Source organism: Crinia signifera, chromosome 8, assembly GCF_055691185.1.
Source record: "Crinia signifera chromosome 8, ASM5569118v1, whole genome shotgun sequence".
NCBI classification, from domain to species: Eukaryota; Metazoa; Chordata; class Amphibia; order Anura; family Myobatrachidae; genus Crinia; species Crinia signifera.
Window position 1 is genome coordinate 150,184,761 of NC_139224.1, and position 15,282 is coordinate 150,200,042.

Consider the following 15,282-nt stretch of genomic DNA (forward strand, 5'->3'; position numbering starts at 1 on the left):
TGTATGCGAGCCTACGGGCCAAAAAATCATCGATGGTCGCCAACCATCGAAAGATTTTTTTTTTTAACATAAATAAATGTCAGTGTAGACTAACTTTTACTTGCCTCAGAAATAGAGAATGGGGCCGGCGCCGATATCATAGGACGTTAGCCGCCTGGCCCATGTAGGCTGTGACCCGCCTGCGGTTGCATGGGGACACCCAGCATTTTCTTGGCATGCTCAGGAAACGCTGGGTATCCCCATGCGCCATCCCCCTGTCAGCCCCCCTCTGTGCGAACGACTCGGCAACCGCGATAGTCGCCAAATGCGTTCACACAGCAGCCCTGCACATTCGTATATTCGAGACCAGGCATAGCCGCACCATCGGTGCATGCGGCTACTTGGCTGCGAGACGACTGAACCAGAATCAGGACCTTGGTGTAATGTAAACGGTCGGTCACTTTTCTCTGTGTTGCACAATGATAGCTAGATGTGTTACCAGCACCAGTAACTAGCGCGGAGGACTCATAGGATATGAAACGGACCCAAAGGGCGAGTCCAAAGAGCCGTGCACAGTTCGGGGAGGGAAAGGCAGACATTTGGGAAACCAGAGAAATACAATATGATCAAAGAAAAAAAAAATTACCCCGGTAACAAAATATAGGAGAGGCCTGACCAACCTTTGGCTTCCCGCCTGTTGTGATATCAGCATGCGCTGCAACAGTTTTGGGGCTAGGGGACACCGGCAACTGGGCAAATAGTAGAACCCCCGGCACACGTATTAGCACTGGTGAATCACTGCTGCTAATAAAATATCCCCCAAGGTGTCTTATCATAGTAATACATGTATGTGCAGGCTTTCAGATCAATAAAGCACTGCAGAAGCCACGGCAGAGAGAACCCTTTCCAGTGAAATGTATTAGGCTCAGCCATTGGTGTGCCTGGTGCTTACCTCATCCTTGATGTCTTCCAGCTGCTGGGCAGAGAAGATTTCCATTGCAGAGATGAGTCTCATCATTAGTTCATCTACGGATGTGTTTCCTGGAAAGAAGAATGGATAAATGATCAGCACCTCGCAGGAATGAGCCAATCATATCTAATAAACCGCTTCCAATTGGCGGCTGGAGAAGGCAATTGCAAACATACTTAAATGATCCAGCCATTAATACCCCTTTCACACTCGCAGAGCCGGGTCATACCCGGGAATGTGTTCCCGGATGCTTGCTGGGACTCTACCTGGGAATGTACCCTTTCACACTGCACTCAGACCTGGGATCGACCCGGGACAGCACCATTCACACTGATCCTGGAAAATCCCTGCAAATACATATGCATGTCATTAGAAATGGACTCCAGGGCTCTGAAAGATGACATCAGCATTTGTAAGCCCAAGAAAGCTCCAATCAGCAGCTTTTTTTAAAGTCCCGTGTACCCAATTTCGGGTACGGGACCATTCACACTGACCGTATCCCGTGTTGATTCGGAATCTACCCAGGTCAGGACCTGGGATATTCTTTCAAGGCCCTTTCACACTGAGCTAAATCCCGGGTTGATGCGCGTTCATGTGCAAAAACCCAGGATATTTTTGCAAGTGTGAACGGGGTATAAATGGAGCATATACATAAGAGTATATTGTATATGGCTTTCCCACAATGAATATTTGCATTTACTGCAAACAGGTACCTTATCTTCATAAGTATTAGCAAGAGGGATACACGAGCCAGTCGTACAAGTTTGGTAAGCATTGACAAACAAAAACACCAAATTTTGTACTTGAATTATTACTAACTGCGGGGGCTGGTTACAAGCCATTAAAACAGCAAATCAGGGGATACAAACATATTTGTTCAGCATGCGCCCAGCAATGTTAGGAAGCTGTCACGTAGTGCTCAAATCTCTTTTGAGATGGTTACCAAATCCGTAACTACCACTGGGGCAGCCCAAGCAGCACACCGGGGCCCACTGCATCCCCCCATCATCCTCTTCCTGTCACCTACTGTTTTTCTCTGCCTCCCCCTACCACCCAGTGCCATGTGCCTATTTTGAACTTGGGTTGGGGTGGAGGAGAGGGACCCAAATGATATTTTTGCATCTGGGCTCACCACCCACAAGTTCCACCACTAATGGTAACTTATAAAAAAAAAATAAGATGGATGACTTAAGCCAGATCGGATGTTCCTTGCTCTTTAGTGATGTCACTCAGGAACAACATGAGAAAGAAGTCCCTGCTTGGTGTAGGCCATTGAGATACTAGATGAGCAAGCATTGTGCTAAGCATTTCTGTAACCCTGCCTTTTTGGCTAATCTAAGCTGTGCTTTTGGCCTAAATATTACATAAAAATAATACATGATCTGAAAATGAAAATATTAGTATTGCTTCTAAATACATTGGGTTCTTTTTATTATGTTATGTTTATTTTGTATATTGCATTTTCAATCTGTAAATGTAAAGCACTTTCAGTCCCATCGGGAGATGAATGATATTTAAATAAAATTATTTTATAATATAATCTTTATCGGCATCTTGTTACTACTGTATATACATGAGGAAGTTTTGAAAGACTTCATATCCTTCTAATCTAATCTTGGCAGCTATAGGTTCTAAATAGGTTCTGTACAGAGGGCAATGATTCAGATGACAAAGGAAAGCCTTGGGTGACTTCAGCGTATAACCCCCAACTATACCAAAGAACGCAGCCTGGTCCTCATCTGCATGTCACCGCGATTACGCCACAGACCATAGCCTGGACAGACCTCTGCGTTCTGACTGAGATTTTTTTCAAGATTCTTCAATGTTTCTTTTATTGCGTATTTAGGGGAACAGTGGGGCTGAAAGAGTGGGGACTCTGGCACCCACCCAACACTGTTCATAGCTCCCCCCTTACTCCGAATGGGCCCGAGTAATTCCATTCACGCCCCTGATTCTGGGGAAGTGAAGTGGATAATTAGCTAGGTGCAAAGCCAGTAATGTCAGGGAAAGAAGAATCATTTTAAGTTCCAAATGTTAATTTTGTAGTGACATTTTCTGCATGTTCAAAGGTTATGTAACCAAAGCATTTATAATCGGATTTCATCCCAGAGGTGGGAGATCGGTGTGGAAGGATACAGAAAAGAAAGTTCAACTATTTTAGGCTTGGCTGAGGTGACTCTACACTACTCTGTCTGTGCGCACCACGTATAACAGGGTTCTTGCAGGTTACTGTATTTGCTAAATGTAACTGCTTGCGTTCATTTCAATGCTAGTGGTATCCTATGTGTAAAAGGTTGAACGTAACATAAGAGGAGACATGTTTGATACTTAAAAGCCATCAGTGAGAAATTTGTTTGAGTAAGACAGGTCCTACCTACTGCAATGTGACCCCTTACATGCAAACTAAAATTCTTTAAAAGCACATTATTAGGGGCAGATGGAATAGCTAGCGAACTGCCGGTTGGTTCCCATCGAGTCTGCATGATGATTTATGATTTAATGCGGGGGGGTTTAGTCAATCCTGGTCTTAAGCGGCCTCACTGTCGACTCGACTTTCTTTAACTCGACAGTCAAGTCTTCCGCCTATTCACAGTTTGGAACGGTCGTAATGCTTCCTGTCAAGTTTTGACCAATGTGGCGAAAAATAGGCATCCCTAACTCACCATCCCACCTCCACAGTTTCTATATAAGTCCTTGCTCCGTACGGTTTGGTGCCATTTTGTCTAACTGCAGAGCTGTAATGGGAGCTGTGAGGGGATGAGGACCAGATTAAGGACCAGAACTAGGATCTAGTGCAGGACTGTGGAGAGGTTGGAGAATACAAATAAATCTAAATTTTGATGTACATAGACTGCTCCCGACAGAAAAAACGGTCTAGTTCAAATTGTTAAAATCATGACTAAAAACTGTCAAAACCAATTTGATAACTTCACATTGAATAGGTTCATGCCATTTTTCTAAACTCCAACTCGACAAAATGGTAAAACCAGTCGAAAGTAAGTAATGACAGGGGAGAAAACCAGAGAATAACTGGGAGGCAGATTTCGCAGCTGTAAAAATAAAGGATTGAATAGTCGAAAGCAATACGACTTTTTTTGGTCGTTGAAGAGGTTTCCGACATACTGTAACCAAGTTTTCAACAGCGATTGAATACCCCCATAATCAGCCATGCCAGGAAAAAAGCCAATTCCTGCAGTTTTCTCGCTATTCCATTTACCGCTTTGTATTATTTGATGGGAGTGTGGTGCAAACTAATCTATTGAGACATGAAAGGGGGGTCTCAGTATTATAAATGGCTAAAATAGCTCATGATCTCGGAAAAAGTAACCACTGCCTGCAATAGTCTGTTGAAAACACATTGCTGCTCCTGTTACGTGCATTGCGTCTAATCATGTGGGCAACCAGTACAGTCCTGAAGTTGCTGCCATGGTTACAGATGTTACGAAAGAAGGTCCGTTATTCATAGTCTGCCTGTTCTATAGCAGCAGCAGTGTTTTTCCTCAATTTTCAATAACTGATTTCATGCGGAAATGCACGGTAGAGTGACATAAATGATTCTGATAAGATGGAGTACACAGCAAACTGAGCGGTTAGCATATAATGTCTTTTACACAATGTGCCACTAAAACGACCATTGCTGCCTGCCTTTTATACAGTGAAGTGGTCTGCTGATGCTGGTATAATTGTATAGCAAGTTGCCATACCTAACAGATTTTAATGGAATAGTGAATCTATCCTTTCAGTTATCAACTGAATTAGTAATCCTCACCCAAACATACATAGGGCCCAAGATCTAGTCAGCTAGATCTGTAAATCACATATTTGGTGTAAGATATATCGGTACTTGTTTCCTAGCACGGCCACAACGATCATAATCGCGGTCATCGGGGGTAAAATCGGGGCCATCGCGGGCCCACGATGCCCGCGATTTCCCCATAGAGAACAATGTTAAATGCCTCAATTTACCCGCGATGACCACGATTTCCCATAGGAAACAATGTGAAATGGCTCAATTTACCCAAATTATCATAGGAACAATGGTAAATGGGCCAAAAAAACCCCTGAACATTGAAATGTCCCCCCAAAAGTAGTTTACGCCACCACGTGATCAACGTGAACCCGAAGTGTGGCGAGCGCAGCGGTACGCGTCCTCCGACCTTTTCATACCCCTACTATCCACTAGGGCGTGGAGTAAGAATAGAATAGTGTGGCGAGCGCGAAGCGTGGCGAGCCCCGCGAGGGGACGCGGATACCTGTGAAGCCCGCGAAGGGACGCGTTTACCTGTGAAGGTATCCGCGTCCGCTCGCCACACTATTCTATTCTCACTCCACGCCCTAGTGGATAGTGGGGGTATGAAAAGGTCGGAGGACGCGTACCGCCGCCCCTCGCGGACTCGCCACGCTTCGGGTTCACGTTCATCGCGGGGTGGCGTGAACTACTTTTGGGGGGACATTTCACTGGTCAGGGGTTTTTTTTGGGCTTTCTGGCCCATTTACCATTCTTCCCTATGATGATTTGGGTAAATTCACCCATTTAACATTGTTTCCTATGGGAAATCGGGGTCATCGCGGGTAAATTGAGGCATTTAACATTGTTCCCTATGGGGAAATCGCGGCCATCGCGGGTGGACCATTTAAGCATTTTTAGGCGCACACGACGCGACCGACCCGATTTTTCACTGTTTTCAATGGGAAAAATCGGGGGCATCGCGTCGGTCGCGTCGCAGGCCACTCAAATTACCCCCGATGGCCAAGATTTGTGGCCGTGCTAGGAAACAAGTACCGATATATCATTTAGAGATTTTGGCAAAGTCTTTTGAAATTAAAATCTCCTAGTGTATATGGGCTTACAGTACCTACAGATAGTATACTGCTTATAGAGATCACTACCTATGGTCACCTATGATGAATAATGTGCAATGAAGAAATCAACACTGAGATATTCTGTTCCTCGCCCTGTCTAACCCTCCTGTGTCACCCCTGTCTGTCTGCCCCATCTCTTTAGAATGTAAGCTCTCATGAGCAGGGACCTCTTACCTCATGTGCTTATCCTTTTTTACTTCAGCAGCCTTCGACTGCACAAAAGCACGCTGTTTGCTGCCACCTGGATACTTATGTTGCAGTAATTGGCTGATGTTCCTATAATAATTTACCCTGTATTTGTCCTGTATTGTCTTCAAAAGTAGGGCCCCTTACACTTGTGAGATTTTGTCAGATTTTACCCAATTCAAGTGCATTGGGTCAATTTATCTGACAAAATCTTATCTGCCTGATGTGTAGGACCCAATGCACAATCCCGTGCCATTGGGTATAACCAAGAGATTGCAAGAGATTGATCCTCCTGCACATAGGATAAATCTGAAATCAATCAGGTCCAACTTGTTGGACAATAAGGGCCTTAAGTCACTGTTTTCCTGTTTTGATTATGTGTTATTGGGTGCGCCATATAAATTAAGGATAATAATAATAATAATAAAATATATCAATGAGCTTTTAACCAACTACTATCGTTTACAAAATGCAATAGATCGATACAATGGAATCAAAGTTCCAAAGTGAGCTTAAAAAACGTTACAATCCTATAAACAAACAAACAAAAAAACCCAACAAAAACAACTAAGGGCCGAATTTAACACAAAGTGAGACGACGGTTGTTCAGGGTGTGGGCTGAACTTCGAAGGATTTTTTTTTTTAAACCAGGTTTTTCCTGGTAAATGATTGCCACTTTAAAAAAAAACCCTCAGAGTTCAGCTGGCATCTCACGCATTACATCTGGCCCTAAAAGTTAAAAGCATACTATAGAGATTTTGGGTACTTGTTTCCTAGTACGGCCTCAGCGATAAAAATGGTGTCCATCGGGACCCCCCGAAATTGCGTAGATCGCATCGCATGCAACCAAATCGCATGCGATGGATGCGATTTTTACATTGGAATCAATGTAAAATGGTCCCTGAGACCCGGTTTTACATTGGCCCCAATGTTAAATGGTCCCAGACCCCAATTTTTATTGTTTCCCAACCCTGATGGGGGAGGAGGGGGGGCATTTGTCATGTAAAATACCCATAAGGGTGGGTATACTATGAAAAATCGGGTCCATTGGCCCATTTAACATTGTTCCCTATGTAAAATCGCATCAATCGCATCGGTCGCATCGCATGCCTTACGATGGACGCGATTTTTTAATTGTCAGGGAAAAGGCTAAAAAATAGCCCTGAAATCGCGTCGGTCGCGTCCATTGCATACCTTAACTTAAGGTATGCGATCACCTACGACGGGCGCCGTGCTAGAAAACAAGTACCAGATTTTGTTCCATTTTCACAAATGGGAGTACGTTACCTTGAATAACATTTAGCACTTCATTAGATGACCTCTTCCCCATTATAATGAGAAAAAGTGGAAATTGATCAGTCTTCTGTGACCGCACGGTCTGCGTTACCACACTGCCAAAATGCCGGGTACAGAAGGTGAGAAATCTGCCAGGGAACAGAAGAAAGGAAATGAGCAGGCAGTGAAACACATATTACATAACATTACCTACATCAGGGCTCAGGCAGCCAATGATTTGACAGCTGCAGTGTTAAAGTTCTGCCATAGGATACCCCAGGCCAGGCATGTCCAAACGATGGTCCTCCAGCTGTTGTGAAACTACAAGTCCCATCATGCCTTGCCACAGTTTTGCTATTAGGGAATGCTAAAACTATGGCAAGGCATGCTTGGGTGTGTAGTTTCAAAACAGCTGGAGGGCCATAGTTTGGTCATGTCTGCCCTGGGCCTACAAGTCAAGATTGGACTTAAACCAGTGGCACCTAAAATTTATTAAATCACGGCGCCCTAGTGTATCAGCATATTTTTTACTTAGGATAAAAGTTTATTATTGACATACTGTATTTGGAAAAACAATATTAAATTAAGCAAATTGTGTCTACTGGTCATCCTTAGGATCGGTTGTATTGTGGATTACTGTTCTGCTTCTGTTTGTCCACATGTTTGATGACTGAGGTTATGCAGGTTCAAACAATACTTGGGTCACTTATATAAGTCCCTAAATAAAAATATGTAGATTATGTTAGTTTTAAAATATAAAGTGATAAAGATGAAAAAGTAGAGCTATAGGCAGAGATATAGCTAGAAATCCATAGAGATGGACAGAGCTATAGATAAATCTTGATACAGATCTTTACACACATGGCCACTTGCTTGTTATTGCAAATATCTATTCAGCCAATGATGTGGCAGGAACTTAATGCAGAGAAGAAAATGTAATCATTGATGGTGCCAAACCGGGTAGTTTAAGTAACTCAGAAACTAAGATTTATGTGCTCTTTGTGCACAACCATATGGAAAGTGGTGTACAAACCAAAAACCTCCAGTGCATAGCAGTTCTGTGGCCAAAACTCATAGTCACTGAGAGTGGCCATAGGTAAATGGAAGAAAAACTGGTTTGAGGCGACAGAAAACCAACAGTAACTCAAATAACCTTGATACAACAGGAGAACATCTCTGATAACAAAGTATGTGGAACCTTAGAAGAGATTGGCTACAGCAGCAGTAGATACACAACGTTCCACTCCTGCCAGGTTAGACCGGGAATCTGCGGCTACAGTGGGGGTCTAGGCCCACAAACACAGAGCAGCTGCAGTCTGGTAGAACATCACTTGAATGAACAAGCCACGATTGATTATTTATTTATTAACAGATTCTTATAGCGCAACAAATTCTGTTGCGCTTTACTACTGCGATTGCAGTTCCACTAACCCATCCTGCCTTGTGTCAACAGTTCGGGCTGGTGGTGCTGCTGCAATTTTTTCTTGGTACCCATCAGGATCAGCTAATACTACATGAGCGTCTACCCTCAAATGCACCACGTCAAGCTGGTTCCATGAACACCAAAATTGGGGGTATTCAATAAACTCCGTAGAACAATCTTGAGATTTTTCCAGATGTTCCTCCGATACATTTTATTTTGGGCTATCCAATTTTAAAAATGCACCCCCCCAAAAAAAAAAAATCAGAAAACACCCTTTTTAGCTTGAGAATGTGGCTGTTTTTCAGAGATGTACACAAACGCATACAAAAAAACAATGTATACACTTTTTCAAACTTTTGTAGCTATTTTAAAGTACCCAATTGGCATGGTACCATACACTTTACATATGTAAAAATTTAAAACAATTCTTTTTGCTTTAAAAAATACAAAGAGACGACCAGCACACTTCCATATTTGCATATAAAAGTCTAGTATTAGTATTCTTACCACGATCTGGAATAAATGAAAAAAATGATAAAGCTTTTCACTTCCATTAGAGGACTGTCTGAAATTAGCATTTCTTTCAAGAGAAAAGGGTAGCTTATGATATGTTTTCAGATGTGAAGGTAAAAGTAAATGTCATAATAATAATGAATTATGAAAGACCAAATGCAAATATGAAATGCTTTAATAAGATCCAATTTAATAAAGTCTGTAAAAATAATAGAGTTTTAATAACATGGGTCAGAAAAGGCAAAACAGTGGAAATTTCTGAGAACTCGCCACTGAATGAAGTCTATTAATACTTAATTATTTTCATGAAACATAATTTAAATTGAGTGTGTGGTTTTTTTTTTTTAAATGTCCGTGAATATAAACGTAAGGAAAAGAGGAGAGAGAGTGGCATGATTAATTAATGATAATCAGAATATAATAATGTATTCTTAGTGCTCTATTAACCCAATGTGATCTTAATTATTAAGGGAAATTAGGATAAACAAACTGTTTACAAACTTCCTAATGACCTTGGCTAGGACATGTTTATGACATTTAGAGTAGTCTATAGGAAGAGAAGCAATGTAATAATTATTAGACTTTTAATGGAGGGCCTGTAGGGATTGGGCTATAAATACTGTACACAGTTGTTGTGTTACAGAGTTTACATTTGATGTCACAGTTTAGCAGTGTATATATGCTACCTATTTTGTCTGCAGTCACATCTCTGCACCTTGTCATCCACACACTCTGCCGGAATATACAACACAAACATATGCAAACCAGCGCTGTTAAGATCAACAACTATTGGGTCAAAATGCGAAGGATGGGTAAAATCTACACATAAATAAATTATCTGTGCAACTTTGTACAATAAGTTACATAAATAAATGTTTGGGGCAGAATTATCAAGTAATATTTTTGTTATTACAAAATGATTGTGTTCCAGCCAATTCACTCCTAACGGTCATGAAAAGTGACAGTAGCTGATTGGTCGGAGCATTATTTAACATTTGTAGTGTGTGAGAACAAGAATATCACTCTTGTTATATCTGCCTCTTTGTTTGTGATCAAACAGGTGTTAGTCTAAAGCTCGCTACACAGTAGAAGATAATATGAACGATTTCGGACTTACAAAACCTTCATATGATCTCCTGTAGTGTGTACGCATTATTCTGCGGATGATCCTCTGTTGCAGTACTTTGAAAGCAAGGGTCACGCTGCAAATGCATCAGTGCTTATGAATGAGCTTGCCCCCCTGCCACGATGTCACTGGGTACATACATTGCAAACCATGCACCTAATTAGGCAACAAGCTCTGATGGGCAGGAGCAGTGGTATTTTCCAGCAGGAAAGAGCTCCTGCACCTTTCACTAAGGGCCATATTCAATCCAGCCGGCGAGGGGGTTAAACGGTGGGGATCCCCACCAAAAACAAGCGACAAGTGATCCTAAACCTGTCCTGGGACAAAATATATATTATCCATAATGTTTATTTTAAAGTCCTATTCCAAATACTTATATATTCTAGTAAATCCATCCTCAGGACAGGGCGTTCCTGAACCTATACTACCTGAAAAATAGCACTGGACGGCGGCATCATGTTTTCTTTTGGTTGATTATTTTTAATATTTCTGAACTAACAAGAAATAGACAAAATTCATATTACTATTATTTATTTATTTATTTACAGTTTCTTATATAGCGCAGCAGATTCCGTTGCGCTTTACGATAGTAGACAGCGATAAAACAAACTGGGTAACAACAGACAGACTTGGAGGTAGGAGGGCCCTGCTGCAAGCTTACAATCTATAGGGATATAGGGGGGAAACATAAGGACAGGCACCAGTAATAGCATAGCAGTTACAAGTCCAGAAGGGAAGCTATATAATACATAAGTGCCTCGGAGGGTTATGCATGTAGAACTTAAATATGATAGGCTTGCCTGAAGAGGTGAGTTTTCAGGGAACGCTTGAAAGTTTGGAGACTGGTGGAGAGTCTTAATGTGCGTGGAAGGGCATTCCATAGGATGGGAGCAGCCCGATAAAAGTCCTGTAATAATGAATGGGAGCTAGTGATCCGTGCAGAAGAGAGACGCAGATCTTGTGTAGAGCGTAGTGGTCGAGATGGGAGATATTTTGTGATAAGTGCAGAGATATAAGCTGGTGCAGTATGGTTAATAGCTTTATAAGCAAGTAGAAGTGTTTTATATTGAATACGGTAATATACAGGCAACCAATGGAGGGACTGGCAGTGCGGATGAGCAGACGATGAGCGTCTTGCAAGGAAGATCAGCCTAGCAGCAGCATTTAAAATGGATTGCAGTGGTGAGAGTCTGTTCTTGGGAAGACCAGTTAGGAGACTATTGCAATAATCAATGCGGGATATAATGAGTGCATGGATAAGAGATTTGGTAGTGTCTTGTGTGAGATAGGGTCGTATTTTGGATATGTTTTTTAGATGCATGTAACATGATTTGGAGACAGATTGAATGTAATACAAAGTTATATTTGTGCATAATATAATCAAAGTAATACCGCATAATCAGCCAAGTGCTTAAACACTAGGAACAGCATACGTGAACTAGCTTACAGCTTTAAAAAAAACACAGCCTTCTGAAATGTATTAAAAATGGACAAACTGTGCAATCAACGAAGGATTCTCAATATATTAAAAGGAGCAGCACCAAAAGATTCTATAGGTAAGCACAGCTGGTATTAAAGAACCTGGACAGAACAAAACTACTCTAAATAAGGGTTCTAAGATCAGATGCCACCAACACCAACACTAACAACCAACCAACCAACCAACCAACCACAAACAGAACTATAACTTCTAGTGTAAGTGTTAGAGGAAGGGTCATATATCCAACACCCTTTCACAAAGTAATGAAAAACGGAACATTGCTCTATACAGTCTAGGTTATTAATGCATGATTTCACGGAACGCAACTTATTGGAAACACGATGATATAAAAAAAATTATCGAACAACAACAATATAATAATAATAATGTACAGAAGTCTCTAATGGGGCATATACACGTATGTATCTTCTGTATTGTGATTTACGCCCCATTACAAAGTGATCTGACTAGTCCACTTAGAATTGAAGCACAAATGGCTGTACCTGTGCATGGGACATTACAAACAAAAAGGTTGGTTTATTGAAGGTTTTATATTTTATTTGGCTCTAAAAAATAACAAAAAATCCAACAAAACAAAAACTAAGAAGAATCCTGCAGTATATGATACTAGTTACCAGCCATTAAAATGACAAACAGCACAACCGTAATATCAGAGCCGGCGGCTGTGCGTACCCGAACAGAGCAACACTTGAATTGCTTCACCGAGCGCACCATCTAGTGGCCACCAGCATGAAAACACCTGAATTCCCCCCCCCCCCCCCCCATAGAGGTGAGGAGCAGCACTAGCCATTTATTACATATAAATGATAAACTCGCCTGGTGCCTTCCGGGAGGGCGCACTGTGAATGCAGGGGCCCAATGGATATGTAGTGATGGCGGCGGCGGCGGCACTCAGGGCTTCATACGAATAACAACAGGAGGCTGTGTGAGGTTCAAAGTTTCAGCGCTTGTCGCACTTTTATCAAGAACATGCTGTTCTTGATAAAAGCGCGACAAGCGTTGAAACGTTGAACCTCACACAGCCTCCTGTTGTTATTCGTATGAAGCCTTGAGTGCCGCCGCCGCCATCACTACATATATATATATATATATATATATATATATATATATATATATATATATATATATAGATAGATAGATAGATATATTTAGAAAAATAATGTGCAACAACTGAAAGAAGTTAATCATGTGAAGTTTCTTACAGGATTATTGTTGGGGGACGGGGCTCCACCCATTAAACGTGTTGTAGCACTACTTTGTGCCACCAGACTGGCACATTATACAATGGGGGACTAACACAGAGCAGAGCATGGGCACTGAACATTTCAGTAAGGTCGTTAAAAGGCTAGACGGAGCACAGTAGAAACCTAGGTCAAGTCCAGCCTGGCCGGCACAATGACCTGTGGAGATCATCAAAAGAGCCAGATGTCGCTGTATGCAACAGGGTTCCATTCATAGCTCGGAATCTGGATTATCCAGGTCTCCTCCTATGTACAGAGGGAGGTGAATTGTGAGTAACACAGAGCAGCCGGCACCCCGCCATTCCTGCGTCTCCCTCAATTACACAAATATTTAGTTGGATAAAGAAACATGGCAGGCATTTCTACAAAGGGGTTTCAGGCTCTCTCTGTGTCTGTCCTTTAATTGACAGTTGCAAAAATGTTGCGAACACCAAGTCCTGTAAATGCTTGTGTTAGAAAACAGTGTCACTCTCATTACTGGATGCCAGGCTTTGTTGTGGCTGCAACTGAAAGTGTAACCCAGCAAAAAATACACGTTGCAGCTGAGCTGGCGGCGGAGCTGGTGGCCTGTAAGCGGTGCACACTACAGGGAAATGTGCCTGGACACATACAGTACACAGATCACACGGAGGTCATAGACCTACACACGTAATAAACATATATATGATGCTTTGGAATGTCTCTGCCTATTAATAATTGTACACCTGCAGACCGTTAGAACGGGTACCTATACACAGGCGAGGATACTCCTTTTAAATTGGTTATTTAAAAAAAGTATAGCCAAACTGGGATTTTAAGATGTTGAAATTCAAATATACAAGAATACTCCTCCAAGCACAAATGCAGCACATTTACTCTAAGCCGCCATCGATGTTTTGATATTTAAGTTGAGCCTTAACATAACAGCTTTGTCATTTTCTAGAAGAGATTCAGTCTCACGATTCCGCTGGAACATTTAGCGCTATGTGGCAGGGACAGCATCTTGTGGAAAGATCCAGTCCAGGTTTACGAGCAGCAGCAGCAAGAAAACAGATTTGATCAGGGTTGGGCTGATTAGCAGCACCTGTGGCATCCTGATAAAAGTGTTTCCAGGGGAGGTGGTCACTGCTCTTAATGGCGGAAAAGCTGCCCAAGTGATAGGCCGGGGTGTAGGCTATGGTAGGGACAACTGGAGCATCACATGTATGCTGCTTGCTGTAACAATACTTGCCTATGCTGTGACCTGCTCCAAAAATAAAGATCAAGATTTCATCTCGATCCAGTGTATTTAACTCCTTGTCACAGCTGATACAATGCAGGTTTTCTGGTAAAAAGACCTCAGCATGATTACTTGCAAAGTGTGCAGTTGAACCTCACCGCTCATTCAACTCACCCGAATACATCCCGCCCCAAAAAATTTAAATAATTTAATTGTAAAATGCGTTAGTTGTTTCAGAAAGTGTGTTTCAAATCAGAAACGTCTCAGAACCACTTCTCTCTTCTGACATTCTCAAAAAAGCAAGTTAGAGAAGATGGAAATGACTATAATTTCATATGAATGTAGAACAACTCAATGTCTCGCTGAGTGGACTTGTGGCTGTACCAACGTGCATCATTTGTTAAAGAGCAAGTATACGACAAAGTGGAGGCAGCTACATTGTAGGATGAACCAATAAAACTTCTCATTTCACAAGGAACCAGTGAGGCGTCAGGTAATCCTCAAGCCTGACATATCCAGGTTTTCCTATACAGATAGATTAGTGTCACGAATATTAACTCCACCCACACAATGGCTGTTGTGTTTGCCCGGTGTCATTATAGGCAGTACACTGTCAGAGTGTGGGATATCATTAGAAGTGGCAATGGGGCAGATGTATTAAACCTAGTGAAGAGATAAAGTGAAAGGTTATATAATGCAGCAGCCAATCAACTTTTAACTGGCATTAAACACAGAGGCAGATTCATTAAGCCGGTGAAGTGATAAAGTGGATTATGATAAGGCACCAGCCAATCAGCTTCTGACATTTTTCGAACCCTGCTTGCAACTAGACAGTAGCGGATACTTTATACCTTCCCCAGGCTTAATACATCTGCCCCTATAGGTCTCTTATACTTGAGTGTCCCTCCACTGCAAGACATTACATAATTAACCATCTGCCCTGCTCGTTATCATAGTCTTAGAATCCACTATATTCAGTTCTAGCTGTTCTTCATCTGGGCACTACA

At 41.9% G+C, this 15,282-nt stretch overlaps 1 protein-coding gene across 1 annotated transcript in view; it reads right to left on the reverse strand.

The window, feature by feature from the left end:
* Positions 1-15,282, reverse strand: part of FAF1 (Fas associated factor 1) — a 299,655-nt gene that overhangs the window by 58,557 nt on the left and 225,816 nt on the right. The window contains exons 14-15 of the mRNA XM_083157375.1: positions 7,286-7,422; positions 932-1,020 (exon numbers count right to left, since the gene is read on the reverse strand). Of these exons, the coding sequence (XP_083013501.1) occupies positions 932-1,020; positions 7,286-7,422 (226 nt within the window). The remainder of the gene's footprint in view (positions 1-931; positions 1,021-7,285; positions 7,423-15,282) is intronic.